At 35.3% G+C, this 25,401-nt stretch overlaps 2 protein-coding genes across 3 annotated transcripts in view; one reads left to right on the top strand and one right to left on the bottom strand.

The window, feature by feature from the left end:
* Recql (RecQ like helicase) overlaps positions 1-7,288 on the top strand; it is a 35,390-nt gene extending 28,102 nt beyond the window's left edge. Inside the window, exons 13-15 of the mRNA XM_063238335.1 lie at positions 1,138-1,357; positions 1,862-1,991; positions 2,746-7,288. Coding sequence (XP_063094405.1) covers positions 1,138-1,357; positions 1,862-1,991; positions 2,746-2,901 — 506 coding nt within the window. The 3' untranslated portion in view covers positions 2,902-7,288. The remainder of the gene's footprint in view (positions 1-1,137; positions 1,358-1,861; positions 1,992-2,745) is intronic.
* On the bottom strand, positions 3,570-22,925 carry Pyroxd1 (pyridine nucleotide-disulphide oxidoreductase domain 1). Of its 2 annotated transcripts, none has more exons than XM_003470329.5 (12): positions 22,737-22,925; positions 20,645-20,725; positions 17,388-17,507; positions 16,116-16,244; positions 13,473-13,546; positions 11,174-11,334; positions 10,377-10,477; positions 9,200-9,332; positions 7,823-7,935; positions 7,082-7,204; positions 4,827-4,964; positions 3,570-4,027 (listed from the first exon to the last, which is right to left on the bottom strand). In XM_003470329.5, the coding sequence occupies exons 1-12, from the start codon at positions 22,791-22,793 to the stop codon at positions 3,779-3,781; spliced, it is 1,479 nt and encodes a 492-aa protein (XP_003470377.2). In that variant the 5' UTR covers positions 22,794-22,925; the 3' UTR covers positions 3,570-3,778. The 2 variants fall into 2 exon arrangements, with proteins under 2 accessions (XP_003470377.2, XP_063094406.1); XM_063238336.1 differs by having other exon boundaries at positions 22,850-22,897.
* Positions 22,926-25,401: the final 2,476 nt, after the last annotated feature.

Raw genomic sequence — 25,401 nt, 5'->3', positions numbered from 1 at the left:
GTTGTTGAAAAATAAAGTTTTGGAAAAAGAATAGGTGAATAAAAGTCATAGGTGTATACATACATTTTATACTGCTATACTGAGGTCTTGTGAAATTTTTGAGAAGAAAAATTATAATTTCTCAATTAGAAATGCTATTATATAAAAGACATACTTCATAGTCACAAGTTGAGAAGGAAACTTGGTAGAAAATAGATCACAGTGAATCATGCAGTATTTTGGCGGTACATAAGGTGTGACAAAAATAATGAGGAACATTGCCATTAATCCCCCTCAGAATACTCCTTCTTGCTTCAAATAGGCTTCTAACTTACAGAAATGTAAGGTAATACACTTGCATTTTTATAAGCTTTTGTTTGTAGTGATCCATGACAGCAATAGGAAACTAACAGGCTGGGTAACTGTGTTCGGATTTACCCCATCTTTATTGCTACTGGAAGTCCTCTCCCCGCAGTGTCTTTGGTTGTGATGTCTTGGCTGCCCCAATGTCATGAATCGATTCCAAGGTCAAATGTCCACTGTATTTGTCTCTCATTCCTTGTATTTAAACTTTGTCTTTTTTTTTATAAAAAATTTTGTATGTGTTGCTCCTGAAAAACCAGACTCTCACAAAAGACCTTATTCTGATGTGTGGGTGCATAGTGGTCACCACTTTTAACTTTGTAACTAAAGAAACTTAGCAGTTGATTGGACTATGTAATATTGACCAAACAGAGCCTGATATGTATGTCAGAGTGCTTCATTTCTTAATTAACACCCACCATCTGGGAGGTTCTTACCTGTAGAATCCCACACTCACTTTTAGAATTGACTTAAAAAGCACAAATCAGCTAAGTATGAAAAACAGGTTCTGCTGTATGACTACACGGCTGCCTCCTAGGAAATGACTGGCAGATGTACTTTGGTTCCTAAAGTCTTCTCATAGTCAGGTTATTGTATTTATTTATCTAGCATCACTATAACTCCCATGGTGTGTTACAGAGACCATAACTTGGTCTGGCGATAGACCAGAAATCAGTGTTTTAGGACGGCTCCACTGTGGTAACTAGTTTTAAACCAGTCTAATGACATAGGATAGTTATTCTTGTCCTCATTTCTAAACCCTGCTTGTCAGAAACCATGCCTCTTGCATTGCAGCATTTGAAAAAAAGAACGTAACAGTGTACTGCAGAGACCTGATCAAGATCTTGAAGCAGGCAGAGGAACTAAATGAAAAACTCACTCCACTGAAACTGATGGATTCGTGGATGGGAAAGGGCCCAGCGAAACTGAGAGTGGCTGGTGTCGCTGTTCCCACGCTTCCTCGTGAAGACCTGGAGAAAATGATAGCGCACTTTCTTCTACAGCAGTATCTGAAGTATACATCTAGTTTTGTCCTTTCATCTTTATGATTGCTTTTGTTTTTTAATTGAAACAGAATAAATAACTTTGTAGGTATTGCACCAGAACTTTTAAGTGCTATAGAAAACTACCTAATAAACTCTAACCTTAATCACTTTAAATCAAAAAAGCACAAAACTACAGTGGCACCTCAGCTCACAAACATAAGTTGTTCCCCAATTTTGGAAAAGATGGCCATTTTTTCTGTTGGTGTGGGAGAGATGGCTGTGATTGTGTTTGTTACCAATACAGACCTTGCAAACAAAAAAAATGCCGAACACTTGTGTTTGGGAACCAGATTGTTTACAAACAAGAGTGTTTGTGAACAGAGGTACGACTGTACTAGGAAGATATTATTTATGCTCTTATGATAGTTTTATTTCACATTAATATTAATGTTATTTAAAATTATGGTTCTATGATGAATTTTCTGTAGTTCTTTCAAAAGTTTCCTGATTATTGGCTTTTTTATCTTCTGCAGAGAAGACTACAGTTTCACAGCTTATGCTACTATTTCATATCTGAAAGTTGGACCCAAAGCTAATCTTCTGAACAGTGAAGCACATGTTATTAGTATGCAAGTGAAAAAGCCTACACAGAGCTCTTTCAAGGTATCTGACTAGCTATTAATTTTCATCACTATGTATTTTAAAAGGCTAAATCCTATAGGATGCCTTTCTGTAATTTTTTCCTAGATCTAACTGAACACAAGAATAGATGTTAGTTCTCTATTTTTTATTTATTTGTTTGTTTGCTTGGGACAAGGTTTCAGTATTAGTTCAGGCTGGCCTTGAACTCACTATATGGCCCAGGTTGACCTCAAACCCAGTGATCCTCCTGGTTCAGCCTCCCAAGTGCAGGGATTACAGTCATGTGCTACTACACACCTGGCTAGGAAGAAAAGAAACTTTGTTTGCTGTAGTATTAAGTGGAAGAATTCAGACTAGCCCAACACACAAAGGAGTTACCAACCTCTTAGAAAAAGGGGCTTCCATTTTAAAGTCTAATTTTGTGAGACCTCTGCCCTTATGGCACTGGTTGGGATCAACACTGGTTAAAAAGTCTGTGCTACTATAGTGATTGGAAGCCATCAATATAAGGCAAATCCCATCCAGCCTGCAAAAGCATGCTCTGTACTCCTGTTCTCTAGGGATACTGCAAATGTCCTTTAGCATTCTTCAGAAAATGTGGCTCCTTTTATTTAAGCTGGAGCTCATATTTGAGTAGAAACTTAGAAATGAAAATCAGACCCAGAGCATTTACAGAACTGATACAGGAGGAATATTTTAGATTATTAATCTGATGAACCAAAGAATTGCACTTCTACCAGGGTGCTTGCTTTTAGTTTTTTCATTTTTTTTACAGGCTGAATCATCTGAGACTTGTTCTGAACGAGTAGATAAAATGAGGGGAGAAAAAAATTCAGGTAACTTCCAGAATTCTGCAAACATGTTTCAACAACCTGGTTCTAAGAATCCAAGGGGCAAGAAAAGAAAACTTGATGATGCCAACGATGCCTGAAATAATTGTTACTAATCTTCCAGAAAAGGAATAGTTCACACGTGCACCATTATTTTTGTAGTTAAAATTTAAAGAACAATTTGATTGATGTTTTATACTTATAGAACTATTTCTTCAGAGTTTATCTCTGAAGATTTGAGAATTTGACATCTCTTGATTGGAGATCAGGTATTGTACAATTATACTGTATGAAACAAAGGAAAACTAAATCCTCATGTAAAAGTCTTTAAATGGAAAATACTTGAGACAAGTTCATGTAAGTATGATAAGCATTTTAGAACTTGGTATGCCTATTGCATTTTTTCCTTTGGCGGAACTTATACTGACATAGGCTTCTCACTACAAATGGTATTTTAAGGATGATAATGTACATGATTTCAAAAAAGAACACATCAACATAAATGATATTAGCAAATCAAATACTGTTGTATCTAAGTAAACTAAAACGACAGGTTTACTAAAACTACTTTTCAAAAAGAATGGATCTGGCCTATTATAGTACATTTTAGCTACATAAGTAACAATTTAGCTAAATATGTTCCAAAACCTAAGTCATAAGTGAAATGTTTAAAGCTTAAAAATGACTAAGTATCTTAAAATATCTTACAGAAGAAGAGGTCAATTTTGTATTAGAAAAATGTAGACGTAAAGAAATTACTTGAACTGAGTTCATGTTTAGAATTTTGTCTCTTTAATAGTTTTCTGCATTTTTACCCCACTTCGGTGCTGGGGATAGAACCCAAGGCCCCAGTATGATGTCAGGTGATACTTCCTGTGTTTTTAAGTTCCATTCATCATTAAATCAGTTCAGCCATTCATTTCACGGAGTCTAGTTTTCCTTAGTTAAAACTTATGTGAATCTTGAAGAAATCCCATTTTAGTCAAAATAATCTTCTATATCAATATTTGGATCTAGCAGTTCTTCTCCATATGGTGAAAGATCCATTTGGTTTAAAATTAAGTTTTCAAATGTCTCCTCTAAATCCGTTTCACCAATTAAAACAGCTCCCATCATACGTCCGTTCTGCATGACAACTTTGACATACTCTTGTCCTTTGGTGCATCTCAGCATTAATTCATGATCTGAACCCAAGCCCTGTGCATTATATTTCCCCAGCAATACAACCTTCACATAGAGATTAAAGAAAAAAAAAGTCACTCTCATGAGTACCAAGAAAGAAGACATACAACTGCAAAAAAAAAAACGTATTCAACAAAGTTTTACAGCTCAAAATATCATTGGAGAGGGTCCCAAAGAACACATTATTTTACAGATAACATTGTCATGCAATTTAGATTTACCATTAAAAAATCAGTGACTATATTATATTTAATATTTTAAACATTGGAAGTCTCTGGAGAATATAAGTGGACGATACTACACTCTCTACATGAACATTAAAAGTATCTAGTGAATATGTAAGTATACAGAACATGAACTACATAGCCTACAATTCCAGTTTAAATATTTAATGAGGAATTGAGTTAGGTCTTTTGTGGATAGATTATTTAATCTCCTTGAAGCTGTTTTTTCCTTATCAGTAAATTTGGAGGGAAAACATCTGCTGCAGAATAATTTGACAAAGACCAAATAAAATAGTATGAATGAGAAAACACCTGGTTCATTCCTAAGTACGGTACCTTTTAGTTTCCCTCACAAAGATACTATAAATCTCAAATAAAACTTAGAAACCTACCATGGAACAAACCTACGGTGAAAGTTTTTTCCCCTCTTAACTGTAAAGTGGTATAGTAATATAATAATTAAGAATTAAGAGCAGTGATATCATTGGCTTGCAAGAAGAGAGTTTTTTTTTTTTTTAATGATTGAAACCATGTACATTTTTTAGTGAGAAACATAGATAGAATATATTTAATTACCAGGCCAAAAGAAGAAATTGTATTCATTTGCTTAACCATCTTACCTTAAAGTTGAAAAACTTGGTTACATGAGCAAACAGCTCAAAGCTGAAATCCATGTCAATGCAGTTCCCCAGGCGAGCTGCAGTCATGCACTTAGCAGCGTACCAGCCCATCTGTCTAGCCTGTGTCCACAGCCTCATCTGCATGGGAAAAAGTTACACAGCATCTTTGCTTCGTTATCATTACTTGGAAATTTAACCTTGCTAATTCCCTTAAAGAGGTTCAGTGCTTGCAGTTCATTTGGTTCTAGTTATTGTCATCTTTGCCACTGAAAGTCACCAGTGTACCCTAATCAAGCTGCCTTGGATATTCTTTTATTCTGTCTTTATTACTGCCTCTAAAAATTAAGGAGAGAATCCACCAATCAGAAGTTCTACTAACTAGATTTCTATACAAAAATATTTCAGATTACCTCAGAAATTACATTTTAATTAACCAACACCTCTTTGAAGTCTATCATCAGTATCAGCATACATATTAAACTATTGTGGAAAAATCTGTTTCATTTTCCAGTAACCTTCATTTTTCAAGCATTAGTCAAGGCCTACTGTGCTATTAACCTCACAGATACTGGTATCAGTGGGCCAGACTCCAGACATCAGATTTTAGCAACTGATTGTGGGAAGTCATTTAATGTTTCTCTATGACAGACCAATTTTCCTCAACTGTATTTTTATTCCATTTTCATAAAGTTTTGGGATTTCCTGGTATAAAAGAAGAAAATGTCTTGGGAGTCACAGCAAACACGAGTACCAACTCTTCTACATATTTAATTTTTCTGAGCCTCAGGTTTATGAAACATAAACATCACACTACTTACTGCATGGCTGTTACAGTAGCTTGGCCTGGGATAAGCAATTAGTTTCTTCTACCTGTGTGTGTGCATACGTAGTTAATGTTGAATTTTTGTGCCAAAATATTAATCATAACCATAAGCAGTGAGCCTTTCTAGCATCAGTCTCCCTAAGGAAGGTAGGTTTGATGAAGTGAAAAGCAGTTTATTGCAAGCGAGCAGAGTAAACTGAGCATAATAACAGCTGGACACTGGCAAAAGGCAGTGGCCTGCAGTATCGCACTGCTGGAACACTAAGTAGTGTATTCGAGCCTCAAAATCCTGAAGTATATGTCTTAGATTATGTCTAATTAATGTTTTTAGTGCTCAGGCAAACTATGAGAATCTTAGATTCACTGAAAACAAGGGATACCTATTTTTGAATATTTTTTTTTATATTAGATTATCACACACATTGAAGATATAGTTTATCTGACAGCATTTAAAATGTTAAAAAGAAAGTCCGCCAAACTCCAGTTCCTAACCAAGAATTTATAAAGTTATGCTGCAGAAATGACTTAGAATATAGAGAACATTGAAACAAGTGAGTTTGGGGAGCTTAAAAACAAGCAGGCTGAAAGCACTTTATTGATGTCTGCTCCGTATATAACAGAAAATGAAGAAGCTGCGTCTTAAAGTACACCAAGCTCTTCCAGGCCTTCCCATTTCCTTGTTCATTTGAATGAACAGCCCTGACTGTGGAACTGGTCTTTAACAAAGATAAACGTTGACTGTAACATCTCTCCTTCCTAAGACAACTTCTTTTTGCTTTGATTATCTTCCCAGGAGTTTTTTGTCCTTTGAGCAGCAGGAAGTCTAGATCCAGATGGAAGCTATTAAGATGCAGGGAGGCTATTCACTGTTAGGAACATTTTTAGTAATGATTACCATCAGGACAGAATAGGGTCATCCAAGAATAGAACATCTTATTTACATAATTTATGATCTCAGTGGTTTGATTTTTGTTTTGTAATCTACAGCTTTGCTGTCCAATGTGGTCAGCACTAGCCACATATAGCTATCTAATTAAATGTGGATAAAATAAAAATTCAGTTCCTTAATCACACCAGTGATATTTAAAGTGCCCATGTGACTTATGTGACTAGTGCTAAACTGACCAGTGAAGAATTACAGAATATTTTATTGTCACAGAGCTTCTACTGGATGGTGTTGATAAGCATATGAAAATGAAAAGTAAAGTAACAGTCCTTAGTTCTTTATAGATTAAGATATCCCTTCTACAGTTTTCTATACAATTTACCAAATAGGAGGGAAAAACTTGTTTATATCAAAAAATAACTTTGTGATGGCTGTTTATTTAAAATAGAAAAGTTGGAAAGCCAGGAAGCTGGATGGGAAGGTAGCAGCTGCTGTGTTTCCTAATGAGTCCCTGGTACAATGATGAGTTCCTGAGAGCTGGCTCACCTGCTGCCAGACTGAGCTGGGCTGCCAGGCTGCCGTGCAGATGTCACCTGCAGCGTAGATATCCGGAAGTGATGTGTGCATGTGGTCATCTACTTTCAGGCCGCCGTCTTCTCCTACATCAAACTAAATGATGTTGCTGATAAGCAGTAAGTTTAGAGAAAACTGAAACATGACTTTGTAACAATAAAAGAACATGTCAAATTTTCACACTGTGGTATGTTCATTTTTAATGAGAAAGTAACTAACAGCTTCAGAGTCTAGGGATATACTTCAGCGTCTAGGGATTCCAACTTCCCTGGGATTAAATTCTTACTGATACAGACTCATAAATTTCAGAATTCCAGTATCAAAAACACCCAGTGACTATATGATTGCCCCACTCATAATGATAACAGCATAATGACAACATTTTTATATGCTCCAAGTACTATAAGGCAAAAAAGAAACAATTTCTTTAAGATTCATTTCTGAGAATTCATAACAGGTATTAATCTCTTAACCAACTCTTAAGTTAAATAAACTGCAAATTATGTCCTTTGATGATATTCATGCTGGGATGGTAACTGCTTAAGAATTTCAATGAGTAAAGTATACTATTTGTCAATGCATGTATATAAACCAAATTGTTTTCAGCTATCTTTAGTTCTTTATTAAAGTAAGGAAGTTATTCATGATTGGAATTTAGACTTCATAAAGTATACTTGAAAAATATTCATAATTGGACAAAACATTTCACCTTACATTGTTACCATGGAGGAAAAGTTCTGTATTTGGTGTAACTCCTGTAGCACTGACAATGAAATCACAGCCATACAGCTTTTCATTGGTCAATTCCACGTACACAGGCCATGTCTCTAAAAAAGAAAGATTTTTTTCCAAAAAGTAACAAACAGTAACTATCCATAGTATTACATGACTGTAGTGAATACAAAGAAAGTAGCCAATGGCTTTAGGCAACACCCCTTAATGATTCTATGAGGTACTTTCATTAGAATAATTTTAATGCAATCTATCTTCTATTTTTAGTATAACTGCAAAATCATTGTTTTCTTCAAATCTGGACATACATTTTAACAAAGTAAATGTACATGGGTAATCACTTTCTAAATTATTTCTTTAAAAACCTTTATTAATACTTGATACTTAGTGTTCACTCCAACTGGTTTCCTCACTTTTCAATGTTTTTCCTTACTATTCCCAGTCTACCTCGAGCACTTCCTTGTCCTATGGAAAAACTCAAAAGACTTTAAAAATAGTACTTTTTTTTTTTTTTTTTTTTTTGGTATGAGGGAGCGAACTCACACCTCACACTTGCCAGGCAGGTGCTTGTACCACTGAGCTAAATCCCCAGCCCCCAACAGAATTTCTATACACCAGTTTGTTAAGTATTACTTCAGATCCTTCACAGGACTATGTAGGACAGGAGTAAATTCTAGAAGGTGTGGAATAGGTCTTTGATTTACAGCGAAGTCCAAAGTACCTACATTTTAAACTGATTGAGGGAAGACACTCCACCTCTGAAAGCTTGAGGGGCTTTGTTTTGTTTTCAGTTAGTTTTGATTTGACCTGTTGGAATACTGACCTGATGATCTGAACACTATGAGCCTATGTAAAATACAAAATCCTGTATAGATTTATTAGGAAAAATTTGAAGATTTAAAATGTACAATAAGTTTAAGTTATACTTCTTGCTACGGTTTCTGTCTGGATGTCTCCCTAAAGCCTCATGCAGTCCTAGGAGCGCGGTGGCCCTTTCAAAGGCAGCTGAATCTAGGTTGTGATTAGTTCATAGTCTAGTGCCGGGACTGCTGGTTGGAGGGCTGCATCCGCCCTGGGGCAGGTAGCTTGCTTACAGTATAAGGGAGAAAAAGAGGCTTGCTTCTCTCCCTTTTTTGCTCTTGTTGCTGTTGCTGCCTTTTTTCTGTCTTTTGACACCGTGCCCCCCTGCCATGTGCCACTCTGCTTGGAGCCAGTGGAGTATGGATCGAAACCTCCACAAACTGTGAGCTCCATAAACCTTTCCTCCTTTAACTTTGAGTTTTGGGTATTTTTGTTCCAACAATGAGAAAAAAGTAACCAACACATTTCTATAAATAACTTTTTTTACTTGCTGCTTACCATTATCTGTTGTAACTGACTTATTATGGTTTGTTGGAAAAGTCAAGGAATTTTTCTTCAGAAGTCTAAATTCTTCCTGGAGATAGATTTTCTTCACTTCACACATAGGTTCAATGTGAACTTTATGAGAAAACTGAAAATTAAAAAAAGGAAAAATATGGTCATATCATGTTTTCAGAATGACTGTGTTATTGAAGATGAAGAAAACAATTATAATACACATGTAGAAAAGTATAGAAAAATAATTCTTATAAATGAAACATGCTGAATGCCCCAAAATAAGCCTCTCAGTTTTTGAACATAAAAGAAATGACGAGAAATTCCTTTAGTGCTTAACAGATCTAATAGTTGCACTGGAAGATTGAATGCAGACAATGTTTTTCAGTTTTGGCCTCACTAATAATTACAGATACTTGCTGGTCTTAAAAAAATGACAGTGGTGACAGACTAAAAACTTCAGGGCAGAAGTGTCCTGGTTTTAGTCAGTCCCAGAACTTTAGTAAGGTACAGGATAGATAAATGTGTTTTGAAAATAAGTAAATGTTTTTGAAATGAACTGCTAAAATACTTGGGTTAAAGATACAATTATGTTTAGGATCTGAGAGTACAGAAAGAAATGATTTTGTGTACTTTCCATCCTCAAAATTAGATATACCATGGAGCACTTCCCACCTACCAAAAGCTGAATCAATGTGTTAGAGAAATAACAGTGTAATGAAGGATTGCCTCGCTTTGTAGAATATTTAAATGACAGTTAAAAAAACTTTAAAAATTAAAACAGCTGAGGAATAAAATGAGTAAAACCTAATTACATGCTTATCCACTTATGATATTAAGAATGTATTGTGGGTCCATTTAATTGTACTACATGCACCTGAAGTGACCTTTCAGATGTGATTAATTTACAACCAAACAGGTCACTGTAGTCTGAGTGTGGAGACGTTGATCCCTGCAGAGTTTTAAAAAAAACACTGAGACACAGTTTAGATGAATTTTGTATAGCTAAATTTATATTTGCCTTTCTTTGGTTAGTATCTGGGCCAAGTGCATTAGAAATCCTTTCCTATCAGAATGGATTTTAAGTGAAGTGACCTAGTTATTTCTTTGGTTGTCTTTAATAAGTGGTTCAAGAATTTAACATTTCATCTAGACATATTTCAGTATATGAAAACAGTACCTCTTCTGTTCCTTGAAGATCCAAGCCTTCGTGCCAGTCCGGTCCTAGGGCACTCCCTACATTATCAGCTTTAGCTTTGCTTCTTGCTTCCTTTTTCATTCCTGAAGAAATGAATTCAAGTGATATAAAGATAGGCAGGCAGAGGTCTATGTCCCTGTTCTGAAGCTTTTACAGAGTGAAATCATTCTCATACATACAAATATATGGCATGATGAAACTAACTTATATTAATGATTTTATTATTTTAATATTCTGTGAAGTAGCTATAAAACAAACCTTCAATTAAAGGTGCATAAACACTTAACATATCTTTTGGACATTAGACAGTTGGTTAAGTTGAAGGGTAGAAAATTAGTCATCAAATTTTTAAATTTTTTCAATTTTTAGTACCTTCAAAACTTACAAAATTCATTTTGAATTTATAGGTCAAATATTTTACAAAAACCTATTAAATAAAATTAAACGACAAGGTATGCATGTATTTTTTACCTTTGATATCGCTCAATTCTAACATCTGTTTACAAAGATGTAGATGGACTAGTTCATTCAAACTTCACTTTACATTTCCTGTTTTAAACATCTGAATATACACGTGTGAATATATATATATACATATATATATATATATGTATATATACACACACATATTTAGAAAATCTGACTCTATATGAAGATAAAAAATATCCATATTCTTATCTTACAAACGTCTTACACTAAATTTTCTTATAGCCCTTAGGTATATAGTTAAAAAAAAATCTCGTCTGAGAATTAATAAGCTAGACAGAGGCAACACTTACCTTCAGTCGTATATTTAGTCCTTTTATGTGGAATTTTAGCCTCTGGTTTTTCAGAGACAAGCTTGGAAGTCAAAAATTCAGCTGCTCCTGCATCGAAGAAAGTATTCCCAATAGCTTTATCTTTAATGGCCCAAATGACTTCACAGCCTTCAATTTCATACCTAAAAAGAATATGAAATTATTCAGAGTAATTTTGAAAGTTTAAGTAGAAATCCCCAAGTCAAAATTATCTCTTACAGCAAAAGCAAAGAACATATTTTAAGGCAAATTTGCAAAGACTGATTATAAAGAAGAATGAAACATACTTAAAGGCTAAATTAAAAATAAAATACAAGACATTTAACCAGTTTACAAAAAGAACCTACATGTGATAACCATATGTACTCAGTATAAAAATTTTATTAAATGAGTATCACTTCAGAGTGTTAAGTGCACATCATAATTATATGTATGTCCTCCAGGGTTCCACGTGTAAGCAGTGCTCTGCTTATCTGGCATAGTATGATCAAGAAGGGGGGGTAGGCCAGGGATTTAGCTCAGTGGTGTAAGTCCCTGCCTGGCAAGCACAGGGTCAAGAGTTCGATCCTGGTACAAAAAAAAAGAAAGGTTGGGTAGTACATGGGTACAATATTGGGAACGTGTGACTTCACTGGTTATGAATTTTTTATATAGTCAAAGAACAACTTTATGTAAGAAGATAGAAAAGTTACAATTTAAAAGCTTTAATGTAGTTATAAAGAACTATTACCTTCAATTTTTTCCATCTCATAAATTTCCAAACTAAACGAAGAAAGATTTGGTTCATAAAAAGATCAAAGACTTTAAAGGGAAAAAGAAATGACCCTGGCAATGTACTCCACTTTCCATTACTGGAAAGCCAGAAATCCTAGGCATGTTGCAATTTATTTCCAGGTGAGAATGTAGTAAGAATTTCAGTAAGTCCCTGACGTCCATTATAATTCAGATAATCACATCACTTGTCATCTAACCTGACACTACTGCCTATTAATAATTATTTTGATCATAGCATAAATGGAGACAATATCAGACAAACAGGACATAGAACTTTTTTGAACTTGCAGCAGTAATACTGTATATCTATGAACTCTTAAATTTTAACATTTCAGTGGTATAAAATACTGCTTTTTCATAGACTGATAAAATGTCAGATTAAGTGACTTTTCGAGAATAATCAATAAACAGGAAACAGAAAAAAAGTTTAGTCCATCTAATTCCATGTCAAATTTTACTTAAGCTTTTAGCACATGAGCAAGAAACCCCTCACTTCTTGCCTGTACTTTTCCAGCTCCCCACGGCCAACAAACTTTTCACTAAATTTCAGAACACTCTATTTCATGGGATAGGATGTACTATTTTATGTTGCTCAGATCATATAGGCTTATTGTTACCATAGAATGCATTTTTTATAAATTAAAATATTTATATAACTTTTTATATTTTAAAGATAATGGTATCAAACATACCAATGTAGTCTAAAGTCCTCTTGATTGACTAGCAGCCCTGTTACTACAGTAACAGCCCTAAGTGACTACTGTGCTTGTGTTACTTCATAGGATGCCCTAAAGTTCTCCCTTGACCTCCGCTGTGCCGTTAGCGTGATGTCAGGCTTGAAAGTGTCACTACACACACACGAAATACTTTCACTTTAAAACCACTCTAAAAACAGACTACAGTGAGGTAGTACAGTTTTGTGAAATTCAGAAAAGCTGTATCTGTTTGAAAAAGGATTAGCCTGCACTTGGAAAGGAAGCAAAGACCGAACTGAAGTAAGCACTGATGGGTTTAGTGGGACGCAGAGGCTACTCTCATGGAAAAGAGATTTGAGTGTGCTCATTTTCATCATGAGATGCAAAGACCTCAGGAACCCAAAGTTGGAGAACAGCACTAAGTGAGACTTTCTTAAACTATCACAGAAGTGCTTATGAATATAAAGTTACAAGTTTTAGATAAGTAGTCTTTAATATCCAATTTTAAGAAAAGGAGGACAGGATTAAATATGGTAGGACAACACCTCTGAACAAAAATATTTTACACATATACAATAAGTCATGCTTTTAGTGACAGATGATAGAGACTAGAAACATTCCTGAACCATTTACATTGTAAAAGGAAATTTCTGCAATCTTGTGTTCTACAAGAGCTAAAAAAAATAGATTTTGTTCCCTTAAAAACAATTACATTTATCTTTGCTTTTTCAAGGTACAAGGTTTTCCAATAGGCCCACAATCATATGAATGTCAAAACAATTTTTAAATAATGTTTCAAAACATATACTTACACTAACTCAAGTGCAATGCCACCATTCCCTATGATCATTATTCTTTTAGCTTTAGTAAGCTGTTTCTGAAATTCCTATATTAAAAAGAAAATGAGAGGGTTTTGAAATAGTGAAGCAAGAGGCTTCTCTGCTAATGTTCTAAAAATGTTTTCATTAACTTACAAAGGAACAACAAAACCGACCTTGCTTCCCAGGCTGCCAGGCTGTACCTTCCCAACTTATTACTGCCAGCCTCCTCTTCATCTTAAGCTGTCTTTATCTCAATGTCGCTCCTCATTCCCTTGCCTATTATGTGATTACATCTTAAGTCCTTCCAAATTTCAATCAGAGGCCTTATCCACAATCTGAGCTACTGGACAGAATCAGTTAGTTTTACTCTGCCGAGCCTCTTGGTTGACCTGGCTCCCTGAGGTCCCTCAACATTTAAAGCTTTTGGGGAAACAGAAGTGTAGCAGCAGGGCGGGTGAGAGCAGATCTGCAGCAGTGGTGGCGAATGTACGGCACGCATGCTATTTGTTTTTCTTTTGAGACAAAAGATGTTAATGTATGAGTTTTTTTTCTAAACTGAAAACCTCAGTGTTCAGGTTTAAGAGCAATGTTGGTACTGGGATAAATAAGTGAGTTTTGGGTTAGTTTGGGCACTTGTGTCTAAAGGTTCGCCATCACAGTCTAGAGTCATTGGTTTCTGCAGCTCCTAACTGGATGGCCTGGCACGAGCTACTTAACCTCTCTGCACCGCAGGTTCCTTCACTACAGAAAGAAGCAAGTAACTATCTGTCCTAACATTTCTGTATGGATTCTGTGATGTGATGGAGATAAAGCTATTATAAGTAACAGGCATCAAGTTGAAAAGCTATTGAAAAAAGATTATGATGAGCTAGGAGAAGTCAGTGGTAATTCTTGTGGCCCCTTCAAAAGTATAGTTCATTGCTCCAAAATGGTATGTCGGTGCAGAAAAAGTTCTGCTACCAACTACCTCAGTTATTAGAATGACCCAAATGGGGGGCCGGGGATTTAGCTCAGCGGCATAAGCGCCTTCCTTGCAAGTATGTGGTCGTGAGTTCAATCCCTGGTACCGATAAAGAATGACCCAAATGACCCAACTTCTTGAAGTTGACTTAGTATTCTACAAGAAAAAGCCTAATATTGATTTTAACTTGTCCTTCACTGATGGTAGTGCAATTTAAGAATGATCTGGACACTTTAAGAAAGTACGCTGGACACAAATGAAAATAGTAAATCTAACCCATACTTTCAGCTGCGCATACTGGCGCATGCCATTAATCTCAGCACTCTGGGAGACTGAGGCAAGAGGATGCCCACTTCAAGCCCACCTTGGGCAACTTAACTTACCAAGATGCTGCCTCAAAAAAAAAAAAAAAAAAAAAAAAGGCAGGGGGTGGGAGGGAGGTAAAGGGCTGGGGATGCAACTGAGTATAAAGACATTGGGTTCAATTCCCAGTATTGAAAAAACTATTATGATGAACATAATAGTTACTTTAGAATAGGAAAATATTTCATCTTTTAATCTCAGTTTCCTAGCAGTAAAGTCAGATAATATTCTAAATATAGAAGTACTTTATTCAACTTGCTATGTAGCAAGAACATCTAATTTTTCCACTCTGCCATTAATATTACAAGTGCTCCATTTATTGTTCATCCCATGCTATTTATATAGCAAGGGCTCTCTTGGATATCATGATGATTATCATGGAGATACACTGAGTTCATGTAGAAGGCCTAGCTAAAACAAGTATAAGCTCAAATTTCTAATGACATGAACCCCAAATCTTGACAAAGGTAAAAAAATTCTCTTAGTTTTCTCTAAATTCCTAATTAAGTTATACAGGCTGAGAGAGAATATCCAACATTATATAAATGCAAAGTTATCCCTCCTTGAGCAGAACAATGAGTGTGAAGTTAGACAAAGCAGTAGCATGACACAAGGAAGCAGAACTCTGAGACAGATTATGCTAAGAAACTGTATCACGTGCGCATTTCAGCTTACTTGGACGGTTAATCATGATGTTAAGACAGAGTAATGAACTAAATAAGCATAAACCTTTTTCAGTTCAATGATTCCCTCATGATTCCTACCACCAAGATCTCGTGAATATTTTCTTTGCTGTGGAATAAGATCAGGACATTTTAGATATGCTTTCCCACTTGGGAAAAAGTTGTTACACTGTTTAAATGGCAAATCACATATTCCTAAAATGGAGCAATGAATGTGTAACATAAATTGAAACCTTCAACATAGTAGCTGTATCTGCAATATCTCACAGCCAAAAGAATTTGTGAGATTAGCATGAGCTGAGAATTATGCACTAAAAACAAACTCAAATTGACAATAATAAAACTTATTACTCTTTTTTTCCTTATTCGTTGAGATAGTCTTACTGTGTAGTCCTGGCTAGCCTTGACCTTTTGATTCTTCTGCCTGAGTGCTGGGATTCAGGATTATGTTACCACATCTAGCTCATATAACCTCCATTTTGGCTTATGAGTTGAGAAAGAAAAACTTTTCCTCTGTTCCAATAAATGAGGAATTAACACTGTGAGGTGCAATGCTTTTTATTCAGATGCAGAAAGGTCAAAGCAATCTTCATGTTTCCTTCCTGCAGTCCAGACTTAAAATGTTACCTGCGCACTGTCTGTGTCACGGATTCCTAGCACATAAGGGTTCCCTTCACATATCAGCTTTGGCTTGGCTCCGGCACACAGGCAGAGTTTTTCATATACATGCTGATTGCCATCTTCGGTGACAATGCACTGCAAACAGAGAGCAACCAAAGGAAGAGGGGAAACAAATTTATACTGGAATATGATTTCACTTATTTATATTTTAATAAGACAAAAGCTAAAACTAATACATTAAGGCTGCTTCTTGGTAGCACTTTCATTTTAGAATTAAGGTTTTTAATCTTTTTTTCTCATAAAACTTGGTACTGCTTTCTATTAAATTATTTGCATTTCACTCATAAGGTAGGGCTACCTTACAGAAACAACTAAAAACCCTACTTCCCATTTGCTTTGATGTTCTCTGAGGATGTTCTCTCTTTAATTCATCTGACAACATTCTTTCCTGAGCCTGTCTTCCTCACTCTCAACTGCAAGGGTTAGGTAAGTCCTGCTGAATGTACAGAAGAAATATCCTTAAATCTGGGATACTGTTTCCAACTGCATTTCCCTCTTAATCCAAGTGTCACATCACTTTAGACGATCTGCAACTGCTTTGGTCGTTGGTCACTAATTCTACCTCAGTTCATCCTTGACATGGCTGTCTGACACAGCTTACTGAAAACTTTTTTATCATCTCCGACTGAACTCTGACTGAAAATAAACCCAACATTTTAGAATGAAATAAAAGTGCTTCCCAATCTTCCTTACGTATTTCCCTAGCCTCGTTGGCCAGATTCCTTTACGTTTCCACACCCCAATCCCTCTGACATCCTTACGATTCTCCATCACCCTTTTTCTTCCTTTGGTCTTTGAACACGTAACCTATTCTTCATATTTTAAGCCCAGCCAAATGTATCGTTACAATCTGTGATGCCTTCCTGAACACCTAATGCCAGAATTTTGATAACATTTTCATGATTGTGCTTTTTATATGTCCATATAATTATACAGTATATATGTCTATACTTCTTGTGATACTGACAGTTTGTAAGAGCAGGTACCTTGTATTCCTATTTATATCCCAGAAACTAGTATAGTACCGGAACATAATGGACATTTGTAACACAGATGAACTCCCTGAAGTGTAAATTTTCTAATAATGAAAATCAGTGTCACTACACTTTACATTTGGGAGATGAAATGGTACTGGTGATAAAGGTGAGCTCAAAGGTAGATAAGCAAAACCTTACCAACATTAAACGTGGGAAAATATTATTTAAATGTTTTTCTTACGTGTTCTTTACTCTTCAGTTGCTTTAATCCAGATTCTATGACCTTAATGTTAGGAAAGCGACTTTCTAACATGGTGCTTGGTTGTTCTTCAACATCAAATTCTTCCAATATTTTAGAAACCTTTATTAGATCCAGGAAGAAAAATGTATACTTTAAAAAGTTATTTTAGTTTAGGAACCTTAATAAAACATTTTCATTTATTTCTATACACTATTTCAAGTTCATAAAACAAGAAAGTTAGCTAACTGCATTGTTACAGTTTGGATCATACATTATATGCCCTCAAAGGTCCATATGCCAAAGGCTTGGTCACCAAATGGTGGTGCTACTGAAGTGGCAGAAGCCTTACGAGGCAGAGGTAGTACCTGGTGGAAGAAAGTTACTCAGTAGGAGCAAACCGCTGAAGGGGATTTTGGGATCCTAACTTCTCCTTCCTGCTTCTCAGCCTCCATGAGCAGCTACGCTCTAACAATACTCCCTGCCATGATTTTTCTGCATTGCCACAAAATCCAACAAATAATGGAGCCAACTTATCATATATAGATTAAAACCCCTGAAACTTGAGCCAAAATAAATCTTTCTTTTGACTATCTCAAGTATTTTATCCTACAGATGGAAGGCAGACTAACATATACATTATAAAGAATGGATAGAAGGCCTGCATAGTACAAATTGAACTCAAATACTAGTTTGGCCACCCCTGAGCTTTAGTTTTCTAGCCTGAAAAATGATAGTTTACACTACTCACTTTCCTATAAATAACTTACCTCTTTCTTTATCCTTCTAGATTTTTAAATTTCATTGATATTTATCATGTATTTCATTGACAGGCAACCTTATCCTGATGTAGTTTTTGGAATCTTTTTCTTTAAAACAATAGCATCTACTGGACTCATTCTCTTTCCCATGTAGCTAAGATTCTGACGTTGGTCATTTTCCCTTATTGCTTTGCTGTCGTGTTTTTAACCACTAATTACCCTGAAAACACCAACCATAGATTAAACTAGCTAGATTTTTAGTCCTTACCAAGATTGCTGGAGAAGGACCACATAATTTGCAGGTAAGTATTTGACTTAGCTCCTTAAATGATGTATAAAAATCCTACCAATTAGCCTTTGCATTCTTACATTTGTTGGTTTCAAATCTCCAAGTCTTAACAAATTACTGAGGAACTCAAAGAGCCTTTCTTTATATGGGTAAGACACAGCAGTGTAATTTGCAAGATTAGAAATTAAGGCTGAAAAAAATGTTTAGTAATTCTTAATTTATGTAAATTATTTAATAAATCTAATACATGATAAATATGTATTTATGAAAAATAACTATTTTTCTAAAAAATAAGTCAGAATAGTACTGCTTAATACTATTGTAAATCTTTTTCATGGAAAGTTCATGTTCATCAATTAGAATTAATATCATTATGGTGTCCAAAGTATCAAAAGCAATCTAGAGTTCCAAAAGAATCCCTATCAAAATTCCAATAACATTTTTCACAGATATGAAAAAATAATCCTAAAATTCATGTGCAAAGACAATAGATCCAAATAGCTAGAACAATCGTGAGCAAACAGACAAAAGCCAGGTGTATTAGACTACCTGATTAGCAGATAAAAGCAGATAATAATCATAAAAGCATAGTAATCATAATAGCATAGTACTGGCATAAGAACAGACACATAGAGCAATGGAACAAAAGAAAAAAACTACACATTTATGATCATATAGAGAAGAGATAGTTTATTTCAATAAACAGTTCTGGGAAACCCAGATATTCACATGCAGAAGAATGAAATTAGTCCCTTGTTAACATCATTTTAATAAAAACCAAACTAAAGTGGATTAAAGGATTAAAAAGTAAAATTTGAAACTATAAAACAAATAGAAGAAAACATATAGGAAAAGCTCCATAATAAAGCCTGGGAAAAATTTTTCTGGATATGATTCCTGAAGCATAGGTAACAAAACCAAAAATAAACAGAATTATATAAAATAAAAAGTTTCTCCATGGCAGAGGAAACAATTACTATAATAGGTTGAAGAGAGAATTCAGAGTGGCAAAAATATTTGCAATCTATACCTGTAATAAAGTATTAACATTTCCAAGGAATTCAATATTAAAAAGTCAAATAACCCAATTTAAAAATGAGCAAAGAACTTGCCTAGACATTTCTACAAAAACATAAACATTGCCAAAAGAAATTTAAGAATGTGATCAACATTAGCCAAAGTGCTAATCACTGGGAAAAAGAAAACCAATATGAGATATCTGACATCTATTTTGATAGCTATTATCCAAATGAAAGAAGATAACGAATATTGGCAAAATCATGGAAAAAAGGGATCCCTGGTAGAGTGCTGGTGGAAATGTAAATTAGTATAGCCTTACCAAATATAAGAAGTTATTCAAGAAAATTGAAAATTAAACTATCATATAATACTGCAATCCCACAATTAGGTATCCAAAAGAAATAAAATTGACATCTCACAGAGGTATCTGTACTTCCACATTTATTCCAGCATTAATCATAACAGATAAGACATGAAATTAACCTAAGTCCACCAGTGACTGAGTCGATAAAGACAATGTAACACATACATACAATGGAATACTATTCAGGCTTTAGAAAAAGAAGAAATCCTGTCATATATGACAACATAGGGAAACCTGGAAGACATGCTAAGTGAAATAAGCCCGATACAAAAAAAAACAAACAAACAAACAAAAAAAAAAACAAAACCCAAAACCCAAACAATACATGATTTCACCCTACATGGGAAGTGTAAAACTCAAACTCATAGAAACAAAAGTACAGTGATGGTTCACAAGAGACTGAGTAATACAGACACCATGCAGATCTTGGTCAAAGGATGGAGTATTTTATTCATAGGAATAAACTCAAGAGATCCATTGCACATCTTGATGGGAATTAACAGTGATATGTTGTATATATTGGTAACTTGCTAAAGAATACTAACTTTTAAGTGTTCTTATAAAAATGACAGTGAGGTAATGCATATATATTAAAAACTTAATTTAGCCTTTCCATTTTCTATACATCTATCGAAGCATGTTGTATACCATAAACATATTCAATTGTTACTTATCAATTAAAAAAAACGAATAAAAACCACTATAATTACCCTAACCATAATAAAAACCACTATAATTACCCTAACCACTATAATTACCCTAGCCATACAGGCTACAGCAATCTTTTTCAAATTAAAACTAATAAAGTTAAAAAAAAGATTCTCACCTGCTTAAAGTTGGTAACTGCTTTAATAACAGGAGAAGCTGTGATCAGGAGAATCTCTTCTGATGGAAAGCTAACAGCCAACTTATTTTTAAAAAGAAAGAAAAATATGACAGGTAATATTAGGTATTGCTCTAAAATATAGTATGGGAGAAAGAGGATAATACAATTTTAATAGTATTATTAACCTAAGAAATCTAAAATTAATTGTGCCTCATGTAAAGGGGGCTTGTTTGTATTTATAGAGGACTGGTGAGTAATGTTAAACTGATATACTGGTAAAATGAGTATGTTTACACTGACCATTAACAAAGATCTCCTGAAAAAAAAAAAAGATATAGAAGTACCCTTTAAATTATTTTGTACACCAATTTAAAGTTATAAAAAGAATAAGAAATTATCTTTCAAGTAACAGTTAAGCCATTTCTATTTACTTTAAAATAGTACTTTTGGGCTGGGGAATTAGCTCAACAGCATTAGTGCCTGTCTGGCAAGAGGGAGGTCGTGAGTTCGATTTTCGATTACCCCCCCCCCCCCAAACAAACAAACAAAACCCCAAACCAAACCAAAACAAACCAAAACAAACAAACAAACAAAAAACCCAAAACAATATTTTAATTTGCCTTCAATGGGATGAAATTAAAGCAAACTCTCAATAATATCTACATTCCCAACTAATAGTCTTGTTTCTAACCTTAATTCCTCTAAACCTGAGCATGTTCAAATCACCTATAAACTCTTCAAATCTTTGAAATTATTTTAGTTTCACCTTAACTTTCTAATTAACATTTGACAGTGTTAACTATCCATCTTTCCTTGTATGTTCTGCAATTTATTTCCCTTCTATTTCCATTATCTGGCACATTCCCAAAGCTTTCTTAATACTACTGAAATCGCTTTCACATTGGCCTTCCAATTTCAGAAGCAGCAGTAACCAGTTCCCTTGGTCCCCCAAACATTGTAACTAATCATCAGTCAAAACATTTCATTGGATTACTTTACTCCACTATTTAAAAATCATGAGATTTTAAAGTTCTTGTTAAATTCTTAGCATGGCCGAAAAGACCCTTTAATGATCTGATCTCTGCCAAACTTTGCTGATTAAATCTCGCATTTACCATGTATTTTATTTAAACTTTGCTGCTCTACAACGGTGCTGTGCTTTTCCACTGGAGAGTATACTGTTGCCTCCCTTTGGAATGCCTATTTTTCTCATTTATTCTTTGATAAAAAGATATAAAGACACCTCAAGAAGAAATACTTTTTCTCTATTTTAACTCGCTACCCAGCTCTACAAGCACTAAGATTAACAGTTCACACACAGATGGGAGCGTTTATTTGTATGTCTGTCCTACTAGAACGTGAATCCCTAGGAAAGCACACCCACCCTCTTTAGGTTTGACAAATAGTCAAGAGCCCTTAGTACGCTGCCTGTATTACAAGAGTTTACTTGAGAATCAGAAAACACACACCTGAAGACTGAAATTAAAAAAAAAAAATCTTTCACTACTTCTTATGATCAGCAAGTAGTTGCTCACGTCTACAAAATACTCAGATTTTTTTGGGAGGGGCTGCATACACGTATATGAATATACATGGTACTATTATCAGAAAAGCAGTCCCTGTGGTATTTAGTTTTTTGCTGGTTCTGTTACCAAACAAAACTAAAGATGAAGTCGCTTTTATCGTGGGAGTTCAAAGTATAGGAAATCCATGTAAGCGATTCTTTATTAGTTATGATGCACTAAAGATCCGGCACCTCTCTAGAATTCAATCAGCAAAAGCAATTTAAAAAGATGCACAAAACTTTTGTCCAAATACAAAACTCTTGTCCGTTCTGGCATTATTAAGGCCAGATCCTAGGTATGCCAGCTTTGGTTTTCTTGCTGTTGCTTCCCACAGTTCCCACACCGGCAAAGACGTTTTACAAAGAACCAAGGGTTTAGTACTGTGGTCCCAAGCAACTCGCAGCACCCCAGAGCAGCATGCGGAGGGGTGAAGGGGCGTGGCCAACGGGACCCGGAAGCAAGGCACTAGAGGGGTCGCGGGAAAGGCCCGCAGAGCTTCCGCCTTTGGGGATCTCAGCTCGCCTCACCTCCTCCGCACACGTGACGCCCGCGATACCGCCGCCCACCACCACGAACTTCCCCATCGTCTGGCGCTGGTGCGCGGCCTCCTTAGTCTTCTGAATCCCCGGGGTTTACTGACCCAGGATAGGGGAGCTACGATTTGCGCAGTCCCGGAGTGGAAGCTGCTGCTTGGAGTCACTTCCGGTACCTGATCCAAAGACGCCGACGTACGGGTGCCCGGAGGCTCATACTTAGTCTTGAGTATCCTACCCTGGGCTGCTATTCTTAGGCCTGGAGGTGTTTTAGTTTTCCCGGGGCTTTGCGTTACTATTATTTTGTCTGAATGATTTTTTTCCCCACGACTGTATGATAAACCGTAAGACCAAACAGAAACCGCTGAAAGGTGAATTGTTCAGAAGTTCTCACTTCGCTGCTTTCAGAAATGCGATGTAGGGTATATCTTGTTTAACTTCTTAGTGGTACATCATGCTAGCTGTCTTCTACTTGTCACTTCTCACCTAACGATTGAATTTTTAAAATTTGTGTCGGCACATTCTTTATGACAGGGCAATGAAATACTACGGACTTTTTCTGTAAGCTGTATGCATTTCCATTTGTTATTTTGAGCTGTTAAAACTTTTAGTCAGACTTACATTTTTCTTAAGGTTTTCTGGAGGTAGCATACTGAAAACAGTGTTCTTAATCCTAATTTTACTATTAATACAAGTTTTTGTGGCATTCACATGTTTGGCGAAATAGCTGAATTAATTTTAAAACAGTTTTTTCTGTCTCATAATACTTTGCCCAAGAATGATATTGTAACCTTTATGTACTGTTTCTCAAGTGGATTACTCAGACTGGATATTTCACATTTGGAAATGTCTACATATTAAGGAACTTTCTTTCAGGGAAGCACATTAAGAAAAAACTCCCAATGTATCTCAGTGTGGATTGATTTAATTAGCAAAGTATGCTGGGCATAAAGTTCAAAAGACAGTAAAAAAAAGTGCTTAGGAAGTTAAGGATTCATCCTGAGAAACTGGTATAAAGAGAGGTATAAAAACCATTTTTTATTAAGTCCCTTGGTTTTCTAATATCTGATTAACAGCCCCATGTATTCTTTCAGACGTCTAACTTTTCAATTATCAAATCAAATCTAGCTTCTCATTCATCACCAACTTAATGTATAAAATAAGAATAATTTTTTGAGCTTCTTGATTGAAAATAGTGAAATTTCATGGAGTAATGATTTAAAACGAAACAAATGAGTGGATTCAAGCAATAGTCTTTCCTTGTTATGTGATCTTTCAGTGAGTGAGTTATAGTATTTGATTTTATCTTCTTCCATGGCAAAGTGGCTGTAAGATCTAGTACTTAACTAGAATTTTGCTGGGTACGAGTTAGCATATATAAACTCCTCAGCACATTGTGCCACCTAGTGGAATAAAGAGTTGTTGTACATGGTTGAATGATCTGTCTATGAAGAACTTTATCTGTGCTCTTAACCTCAGTGAGTTTCAAATCACCTGCCCACAGTGACCCATCTCTTCCCATCATGCTTCACTTCCCAACATCATACACAGCTATAAACCCATTAGTGGATTATTCAGTGCCATACACCTAATATTCAGTCGCCTCCCCAAAACCCTACCCCTGAGTACATGAGGCAGCCATATTAAAGATCAACTAGACCCCTCCCCCCAAAATCAACAGTATAATGCCAGAGTTGAATCAAATCTTTCAACAGTGGGTTTAATAAATATCTACAGTTTTACCCAACAAAAGCACAATATGCAATTCTTCACGGCAGTACATGGAACATTCTCCAAAACAGACCACATACTAGCCAGTAAAGCATGCTTAAATCCATGCAAAAGAATAAAAATTATACCATGCATTGTATCAGACCATTGTGCCCTGCAACTTAAAATTAGTGGGAAAAGAAATTACAGAAATTATACAAACAAGTGGAAATTAAATGATACACATGAATAATCAATGATCTCACAGAAGAAATCAAAGAATATCAAAGACAATGCCTAATAAAACATGCCAGAATTTTCTAGAATCAGTGAGAACAATTCGAAGAAGGAAGCTGATAAATGTGAGTCCCCATATTAGCAAAACAGAGTGAGCCAAATTATTGAACCAATACCGTACCTCACAGTCCTAGGAAAAAAACTCCCCACATCCAAAACCAATATAAAGAAGGTCATTGTATAGTCAGAGCAGCAATCAATGAGATTGAGACAAAAAAATATGTAAACTGTGATTCTTTGAAAGGAAGAACATAATAGACAACATTTAACTAATCTTACAAAGAAAGAAGAAAAAGGAAAAGGCTCAAGTGAGTGAAATTAGAAATGAAAGATGAAATCACAGTGGACACTGCTGAAATTCAGAACACTATTAAAAACTCCACAAAATTGTATGTTAATAAATCTGAAAATTCACAAGAAATGGATAGGTTCCCAGATTGATATGAACCTATGTCATTTTTGTCTTTAGTTTACACAATGTTATTGTTTGAATACATTCAGCCATCCTCACATCCTGCATGAAGCATACTTGGTTTATGATCTCTTTGATAATTTGTTGCAGTCTGTTTGCCAGTCTTGTTGAGAACTTTCATATCTATGTTAATTAAAAAGATTGGCCTCTACTTCTAATTTTTGGTTGGATTCTTTTCTG

Source organism: Cavia porcellus, unplaced genomic scaffold, assembly GCF_034190915.1.
Source record: "Cavia porcellus strain 051 isolate PalLab524CR breed Dunkin Hartley unplaced genomic scaffold, mCavPor4.1 scaffold_27, whole genome shotgun sequence".
In the NCBI taxonomy this organism is placed as follows: Eukaryota; Metazoa; Chordata; class Mammalia; order Rodentia; family Caviidae; genus Cavia; species Cavia porcellus.
This window is presented reverse-complemented; position numbering and strand designations above follow the sequence as displayed.